The following is a 9,047-nucleotide window of genomic DNA, read 5'->3' as shown; positions in this document are numbered from 1 at the left end:
CCGTGGGGCTGGCGCAGGGACCGCCCCGAAGCCGATGCCCGTGGCCACCCTCTCCCCTACCCGACACCCACGGCTGAAGCTTTTCAAAGTGCAGCTCTGCAGGAGACCCCGTTCGCTTCAGAAGTTCCCGAGCCACAAACAAGGCAATTCCCACTCCCGCCCTGTGCCCAAGGTACATTTCAGGTTATAAAGAGCCAATTAAGCTAATTAAACAAGCACCACAGTTGCCTCATGCAGTTCAGCTTATATTTGCACATAAAAATAAATCCCTAAGTGTATCGAACCTGTCAAGACTTCAAAAAAATCCCACAAGGTCACACGCTGGCACTAAACACACACACGTCACGTGTCCTCTTCCCCCACGACCCCGCCTGTCCCATTTCTCATCCATCTCCTCCAAAGACACCTTTCCACCACCAAATCTTTCCTCCTTCCCTCGCAGGAAAGGCTCCAAGGTGTATCTGGGGTTTGCATCCTTGCAAAAAACCCGTGTCTGACCATTTCCATCCCAAATAAGCCCGTGGCTTTGCTGGGTGGGGGCTGGAGGTCTCTGGGTGCTCCAGGAGAAGAGGTCCATAAGGGAGGGAAGGTCTTGCCAAGGCAGCCGGGGCACTAGGAGAGGTGGTGGCTGGCAGGAGCCGGGGGTGAGGTCTGCAATGGTGGGGACCAGCGTCTAGAACACCCCGTAGCCTGCAAGGAAATGGTTTAGCACCCCACGGCCCCAAAAAGCTGATGAGCTTTGGAGATACCCAGGGCTCATCTCCCCACCGCTCCGGTGCCTGTTACCTCTACGTAGGCAGTGGAAGTCAAAGATGGGTCCAGCCTCTTCCTCTTGAGAGAAGGAGACTGTGGAGCAAGCGAGAACCTGCTGTTAGGCAACGTGGAGATGGATGATGAACCCAGCACCCCATTAATGAACCGAGGGGACCCGGGTTTCTGTACCACTGAAGAGGGGCCGGGGTCGTGGTGGGGCAACCTCACCTTCCTGGTGGGCTGAACCATGGAGTAGATGGTGCAGCCTTGGGGCTCCTGAGGGCGGCTGGGTCCCTGTAGGGGAGAAATGGTCAAGATGCGCGAAGAAAAGCAAAGTTTGGGCAAAAAGGAGTGGACTTGGCAGCTGTGATAAATGCATCCAGCAGGGGGATGCAGCTCCAGTCCCCACCTGGGGCAGCTCCAGTCCCCACCGCCAGCACAGGACTGTCCCTACCTCTGCTTTGGCACAGACGACGGCGTAGACAGTGTTTCCTCCCACGGTGGCCTCGCTGGTCCCATTCTGGGGGCAGAAAGCAACCCCAGGTGGTTAGAGGATGCAACCTGGGGCAACAGACATTTCCAAATGTCTCATCCCTCCAGGAAGAATGGGGAGGGGACGCCCAGGGACACCTCCGGCACTTACAGGGCCTTGGCTAGTTCGAGCTTTGCCCACCTCCTCGTAGACGGTCAGTGTCTGCTCGACGTGTCCTGCGGGAGTTTGAAGGGTCAGTGTGAGACAGGTGACATGTCAGAGCCCCCCGACTGGGGGGGTTCAGCCCTTGAGCAAGGCAAAGCAGAGGGAGGAAGAGGTCCCTTGGCAAGCAGGAGGTTCTCCTTTGCTGGCACCCAGCAGGGGCTGGAAGGAGATGCTCCAGCCCGGGATAAAATGAAGATCCAAACCCAAAGAGCCCTCTAGACCCCACGGGACGAGGCCTCCAGGTCTGGGCACTGATGCTTGGGCTGCTGAGCTGCTTCACTGAGCTCATCAGCATCAGCAGGGGTGGGCAAAGACGCTGTGCCCTCCGCAGCACCTGGCAGGGGGTGACAGAGCCCCGGTGGCTTATCCCACATCAGCCCCAGGAGGAGGGAGAGCCCCAGGGCCAGCATGGAGAGCGTTAGGAGCGTGACAGCAGGCAGGAGGAGGGCAGGGGCTGCACGGACAAACCCCACAGCCGACCCCGGGGTACAAACCTCCCGGGGGGTCCGTTCCTCGTTTCCTCCATCGGTAACAGGTGACAACGAGAGCTACGGAGATGGCCAGTGCCAGCCCCAGGGACACGGCCACCACCCACCACGGAACGATGCTGAAAAGCCCTGGGGAGGAAGGAGAGGAGAAGGGGGGAGCTTGGCTGCGGGGCAGAGCCTCGAGCAGTTTCTGAGCACAGCCTCCAGCGCAGCCCGCAGGGGACAGACCTGGCCTGGAAACCTCAGCCCCCATCAGGTCACCGCGCTCGGCTGTCACCGTCCCTTTCCCAGGAGGGAAGCTGGGCACATTTGGGCGTCAGCGTGACGTCCTCCGCAGTTTCACTGGCCCAGGCAGGGAGGTGAAGGGCCCCAAGAGAGGGCTGGAAGCCACGTGGCTTGTGCACCCCCTAAATCTATCCTTTAGGGAGCTGAGGGTGAATTACCCGGGGCCGCAGGGCTGCAGGCTGCCGCCACGTCGGTGCTGGCCGTGCCCCAGCTCCCGGGGTTGCTGGCGTTGCAGTGGCAGATGGTGGGGTCAGCATCCCCAGGGACCTGCAGGCGTAGCCGGGGCTGGTGCTCCGAGGGTCCCAGGGTGTCCCCGCTGCAGGACCAGCTGTAGGAGACGTTGGTGGCGCCGGGCACGGTGCAGAGCAGCGAGAGGTTGCACCAGCCCTGCTCCTGGTGCAGGATGTGTGCCTCCAGATGGGGCTGGCGGATGGGCTCTGGTGGGACAGAGCTGGTGAGAAGGGATGGGGGGGACAGGGTGGTGGGGTGATGGGGACTCAGCTACTCACCCCACACCGACACGTGGAAGCACACGGAGGTAAAAGTGCCTGATGCGTCCTCAAACTCTGCCCTATAGACCCCGCTGTCTGCTGGGCTGACGGGGCTGATCCGCAGGGAGAGGGTCTGCTGCTGGAAAACAGCTCTCCCAGCAAAAGGGCCCATCAAGGATGGGACATCTTCGTCCTTCCCAGCCGTCAGGATGCGGCTCTGGGATCCTGCCTCAAGTTTCACTCTCCATTCGATCGTTTTCCACCCCTGCAGGGGTTCCTCCGGCAGCAGCTCCAGCGCTGCCTCGGCAGACACGGCTTGTTCCCGGCACGGCGGGGCTCCTGGAGTGGAGAGGGGGACCACGGCCCCAGGAGATGCTCCATGGCTGGGGAGGGGCATGGCCACTGGAGCCCATCCATACCCCAGACCCGTGGCCCCAGGAGATGCTCCATGGCTGGGGAGGGGGCACGGCCGCTGGAGCCCATCCATACCCCAGACCCACGGCCCCAGGAGATGCTCCATGGCTGCGGAGGGGTCACAGCCGCTGGAGCCCATCCATACCCCAGACCCATGGCCCCAGGAGATGCTCCATGGCTGGGGAGGGGGCACGGCCGCTGGAGCCCATCCATACCCCAGACCCATGGCCCCAGGAGATGCTCCATGGCTGGGGAGGGGGCACGGCCGCTGGAGCCCATCCATGTTCCAGACCCACGGCCCCAGGAGATGCTCCATGGCTGGGGAGGGGGCACAGCCGCTGGAGCCCATCCATGTTCCAGACCCACAGCCCCAGGAGATGCTCCATGGCTGGGGAGGGGGCACGGCCACTGGAGCCCATCCATGTTCCAGACCCACGGCCCCAGGAGATGCTCCATGGCTGGGGAGGGGGCACAGCCGCTGGAGCCCATCCATACCCCAGACCTGCAGCCCCTCCTGCTTCCCGGGGGCCAGCTCAGCCTGGTTCCCCATCGCCACCCCCATCCTGGGGGTACCCTTCTCTCTGCCCCGTCCCAAGCTGGTTGCATGTCTGTCCACACCCGCTGCTCCGACCACATGTTGAAGATGCTCACGCAATGCCCCCCCGCCCTGCCCAGAGCAGGGGTGGCCGCAGACCCTCTGATCATCACATCTGATGGCTCATTTGTGCCCCCAGTTCCTTCCTTGCCCATCCACCTTGGGGAACAGCAGGAATTTTGCCCACTGGACCCTTTTTCTCTTAAGTTTCTGCGCTTGCCTCCCTCTTCTCAGCGCAGCCCCGGATGTCGAGGGCTCTGGCAGAGGCGAGATAAAAAAGCCCCTAAACCAAACCCACAGCGGCAGGCGCCGGGGCCGAGCGCGCACCCAGCCCCACGGCTTCCTCGCGGCTGCGGGTGGCCAGGGCAGCGCCGGGGGCCGCCTTCGCACAGCGCAGCCCCACACAGCCACCCACCCCGGCTCACAGGGCCATCAGGGCAAGTACCAGCCCCTGGGAGCTCGCCTTAGCCCACCCATCCCGCAGACCCCAGCAGGGCTTTACCTCCGTGCCACCCGCCTGAACCCCGACCCACGCTCAGGGTGCACCTGCAGAGCCACCAGCTTTGCTACTGGGAGCCCCCCGAGCTGCTCCAGCTCAAACCCTTGCAAACCCACAGGCACGAGGACACCGGCCCACGCCAGACCCCAGGGGTGCAGCGGGGACATCCCTGTGCTCAGCAGATCCAGGAATACGAGAAGCCAGAGCAAGCACCAGCAGCATCCCACCGTGGTGAACTGAAGGAGCAGGCTCAGAGCAAACACTATTTATCAGTTCCCCCCACCAGTGGCTCACGCCTGGGACCTGCAGCTCATTACAAAGGGGCCCTTCCCACCCCAGGGGCCCTTCCCACCTCTCCAGGTACCAACCAGCCTACAAGAAATTGGGATGATCATTTACTCCAGCTTTGCAGGCATCTAGTGCTGCCAGAAAGGCGTGAGGGCACCTCGATGCCCTCATCTGAGGCTCCTCGAGCTGCCCCAGCGAGGAGCTGCCCCACAGGGAGGGTGCCAGGGCAGTGGGTGTGTAGAGTTGGGGAAGAAATGATGCAAAAAATACACCCCGTAGCCTGGAGGTGTGATGATAACCTGCTGCCTGCAGGTTACGGTGCAGCACACCGCAGGTTGACCCCCTTTGCAGCCCTGCTGAGCCCCGGGGTTGCTTCAAGCAAGCGACACCCCGTCTTGTGCACCCCCGAGCAGCGAGTGCCCCCCAGCCCTGCACCACCAGGGTGGGTGACGGGGCCGGGAGATGCGTCTTAGGGTGGCAAGAGAGGGAAGGTGGAGGTGACGCTCCTCAAGAGCAGGGAAGGGTGGCACGATCGGGGATGCAGAGGTGCAGCCAGGAGATGCTCCAGGCACCAAGCTGGCCCCCGGACCCGGCGTTTCTCCACTCCCCCTGTGCAGGAGTCGCTGTTTTTAGGAAGAAAACCCTCAGCCACAGCCAGCTCCATGGGGGAAAGGTGCTGTGCTTGCTCAGCAGGGAGACCTGGCCTGGAAAAGCTGCGTTTCTGGGTGCAGGGAGGGTCAGGGGCATGGGCAGGGAAGTGACTGCTTTCGGGCAAGCCCTGCGTGCCGCAGGCAGCGACGTAAAGGGGAACCGGCGCTGCGGGGGAGCCGGCCCGGCTCTACCTGCCCTGGGCAGGACTGGACGCAGAAAACTGAAGAAAACCCCAAAAACCCCCCCCAGCCCTGCTCCATCTCCGCAGGGACCCCAAGCCCGGCTCGCTGGCCGTGACCCCGCAGGACTCAGTGCCTCTGGCCACCTTCATGCCAGCGGCACGGCACGGCCAGCCTGTCCCTGGCACCCCGGGTTTGCCCCAGCAACACCCCCTTGTCCACGCATCCCCCCTGCCCAGTGGGCACCAGCGCAGGCAGCGGGACTCACCCGCCGCCTCCCTGCCCTCTTGGGCACCTCATCCCCTCCTCACCTTGGCCACCGGCTGCGGCCAGCAGCACCAGGCGCAGCAGCACCGGTGGGTACCGGGGACCCCCATGCCGGCGCATCTCCCGGTGGCACCCGAGCGAGCTCCCTGCAGCCCCGGAGGTACGAAACCCCTCGCAGCTGGCGACTGTCCAGCACCAGCTTCCTCTCCCGCCTGCGGTTCCTTCGCACCCTCCGCCTCTGTGAGATCTCCTACGTGCTGCTGCTCTCGCCCCCGCTGTCCCCCCCCACCCCAACCCTCCGCCCGGCTGGGTGCCGGGGTACCCCGGGTCCCCACGGGGCGCAGAGCGGTGGGGAAGGATGCGGTGCCATCTCCCCCAGCGAGCTGGGCGGCTGCAAACCTCAGAGGAAACTAATTTTAATTACCCCGGGGAAGGAGGGGGGTGGTTTTGGGGGGTTTTGCTTTCCCGTTGCAGCTCACCTCAGGAGCAGAAGCAGCACCGGGCGCTGCACGGCAGCGGGTTGTAGCGTGCGGATGTGTCCAGCGCCCCGACCGCAGGGCAGGGAGGGTCCTGAGCAGCAGGATTTGCCCCGCTGGGGAGCAGCGCTCAGCCCAAAGACCCCCCTGCCTCGGGGTCGGGGAGCTGGGGAGCGGCGCAGCCCAGTCGGGGGGTTCCCAGAAGATGGGAGGGGGCTGTGGGTGCTGATCCCCCCTCCACACCTACCCTGGTCTCCCACCCCATCCCCACCTTCCTCTGAGACAGCCATGGACCACGTCACCCTCCTCCTCCTCGCCTCCTTCTTCTTCCTCTGCCGAGCCCGAGGTAAGCACGGATGGGGGGCACCCTGCTCTGCCGTGGGAGCTGCAATGAGTTGTGTCCAGCCTCTGCACCAGGGCGTGGGGCTGGCAAGCTCCTTGGGAAAGGGCTTTTAAAAGCACAGCCGGGGTCAGCGCTTGGCTGGGGGTTGGTTTTGGGGGTTTTTATTTCTCGCGGGAACTGGCGAACAAACGGCTCGTGGCGGGGTGAGAGCTGTCGGGTGAGAAAAAAACAACCCCCACAAACTGAAGCTGAAAGCAAAAGGCTCTTTTTGGGGCTCAGAAAGCCTCAGCGCTGAATTGGGTCGCTTAGAAGGAATTATTGTGAAAAATTGTTCATTTTTTTAAGAAAAAGGGGAAAAAATGCCCTGCTCGTAAGGATTTGACTTGCTGTAGGAGGCACGGGGAGGGCGGTGAGCAAGAGCTTCATCAGAGCTTTGGAAAATAGGATTCCCCTTGTATCAGCCTTAGATAATAAATATATATCGGGAGAAAATACCCCCCCGGTACATAGCTGGGAGTGTCTGTTTGTCACCAGCTGAAGGTAAGTGGAGGCGGAGGGTGCGGGAGAAGGAGGAACAGAAAACAGCTTCCCAGAGCGTGCTCGGGGTGACCAAGGGACAGCTGGTGGCACGTGGTGCTGGAGGCTTCGGGCCCCAGATGCCCAGGGATGGACAGAGCGGGGCTGCGAACCGGTGCTGGGCAGGATCAGTCCCACAACTGATGGGGTGAGGGGTAGGACCCCGCAAAGCAGCCGCCAGCCCCCTCCCCATTCCGTGCACCAGGTCGGGCCTCAAAACACCCCAACAATGGAGCTGTGGGGAGCTGTGAACACAACTGACCATGGATTAAAGAAAAATCTACTTTTTTTCCCCCCACACTATTCTGTATTTTGGTTTTTGACCAAGTTCTGGGCTGTTCTGTGGAGGGGACAGATCAAGTGGGTGGCAGCGGTTTTCACCCCAAAAGATGAGGCTCCCCTCTAACAGGGCAAAGCTTCCCCTCACCCCAGCAGGGACCCCCGGGCTGGGGGTGTTTCTCCCCCAGGTTTTAAGCAAACAGGGACACCCTCCCCTGCCCAGCACCCTGCCAGACCCCCCCGCCCCAGGATGGAGCCATCCCGACGGGATCGGGATGAGGGGACCGAGGAGCATCCCCCCAGCCTTGTGTTAACCCTCCTCCCCATCCTCTAACGAAGCAGCTCAGCGTGTCACCCGCTCATCACCAGAGCTTTATCCCCTCTCCCAAATATCTCCAGATCTGCCACGTTTAGATAAATTGCAGATGGGGCTGTGGATTGGGGGGCCATGAGGAAGGAGCATCGTGGCATCTGGGCGCAGCGGCAGCTTGTCGGTCCCTTAGCTAGCCCTGGCCAACAGATACCTCGTTAAATCACTGCTAGATATTAATGAGCTTGTCCTGAGAGTGGTTTCACCACAACCCAGTGTCCCTCTTCGCTTTTCCTGCCATACCAGGGTTGCCCAAGCCCAGCACAGCCCCACTGAGGCCAGGCGTCCCCCGTGCCCGCGCCGTGGGTCACCGGCAGCCACGGTGCCGCTGGAAGAGAGCAAGAGGCATCGGGGCTGCAGCCCCTAATCCCATCTCCCCGCCGTCTGCTCCTGCCCTCCGAGCCACGCCGCTAATCACCTTACGGTAAGCTCATTGCCTCCGCGGCGGCCCCGAGCCGCTCCCCGGCCCCGCTGCCGGGTTGGGTGCCTGGGCTGGGAATGGGGTGACACATGGGGTGGGTTGGGGACCCGCTGCGAAACAGCCACCCCGAGCAGGGGCTGGGGGCTGGTGCTGCTGGGAACTGGGCAAACGGGGGGGAAAGGGGCAGATTCCCAGTGAAAGAAATGCTGTGGGACGGGGAGCAGAGAGGAATGGGACCAGCTCAGCCTCAGAGCGGGTTTCCTACAAGCCTGAAACCCGCCGGCGTGCCCAGGTGTGTGCACCCAAGGAGGTACAAACCCACAGGTCCCCGCTCCATCACCCAGCAAAGACCAGGGTGCAACAGCTTCAACCCCAGCGGTGAGGGAAACTGAGGCACGGCCTGACCCCGCAAGCCAAGACGGAGCGGGCTGAAGGGGCTCCGGCGGTGACGTGGGACACGCCGGCTCCCACGGCCCCTTCCTCCCCCCTCGCAGGCAGAGGAGCAAAAAAAAAAAACTAATTAAGGCTACAAAGGGAAAAGCAGCGTTTTGCGAGGTTGAAAATCCTCCGCTGCGGAGCGGGGCCTGAGCCGATTAATTAGAGCTTTTGTCTGCGGCTCCATTCAACATGTAGGGACCAATTTACATCAAGGGGACCTTGCTGGGGCTGGGAGAGCTTTGCCCAGGGAGGGCGAATCGTGGGGAGGGAGAAAAAAAGGGAAGGGAATGAAAGGGAAACATTTACCACGTTTCACGGAGCGCGGTGAGGAGGAGGAAGGGAAGGCGCCGCATACTCGAAGCACCGCATTGCGGAGGGTGTTTTTATTCAGCGCATCATCCGCGCTCCCTCGTCCCCCTTCCAGCTGAATTTGGCCCCTGAGATGCGCGGCGGGGGGCTGCGAGGGGGGGTTCTGCCACGGCTGGGGGGATGCTGCGTTCCCAGCTCCAGCATCCCTCCGGTACGGCCCGATGGTGC

General features: G+C 62.5%; 1 protein-coding gene across 1 annotated transcript; it reads right to left on the bottom strand.

The window, feature by feature from the left end:
• Positions 1 to 2,358: 2,358 nt before the first annotated feature.
• Positions 2,359 to 5,727, bottom strand: LOC137671538 (SLAM family member 9-like). Its single transcript, XM_068415134.1, has 3 exons — positions 5,652 to 5,727; positions 2,733 to 3,053; positions 2,359 to 2,660 (listed from the first exon to the last, which is right to left on the bottom strand). Exons 1-3 carry the CDS (start codon positions 5,725 to 5,727, stop codon positions 2,359 to 2,361), a joined length of 699 nt encoding a protein of 232 aa, XP_068271235.1.
• Positions 5,728 to 9,047: the final 3,320 nt, after the last annotated feature.

This window comes from Nyctibius grandis, chromosome 17, assembly GCF_013368605.1.
Source record: "Nyctibius grandis isolate bNycGra1 chromosome 17, bNycGra1.pri, whole genome shotgun sequence".
Taxonomy (NCBI): Eukaryota; Metazoa; Chordata; class Aves; order Nyctibiiformes; family Nyctibiidae; genus Nyctibius; species Nyctibius grandis.
This window is presented reverse-complemented; position numbering and strand designations above follow the sequence as displayed.

Excerpts from the sequence above, each read along its gene's own strand:
- LOC137671538 (XM_068415134.1), bottom strand. The coding sequence starts at position 5,727 with ATGCGCCGGCATGGGGGTCCCCGGTACCCACCGGTGCTGCTGCGCCTG. Across the intron at positions 3,054-5,651 it reads GGCCGCAGCCGGTGGCCAAG|GAGCCCCGCCGTGCCGGGAA; the intron begins GTGAGGAGGGGA and ends TCTCCACTCCAG. Across the intron at positions 2,661-2,732 it reads CTTCCACGTGTCGGTGTGGG|AGCCCATCCGCCAGCCCCAT; the intron begins GTGAGTAGCTGA and ends CTGTCCCACCAG.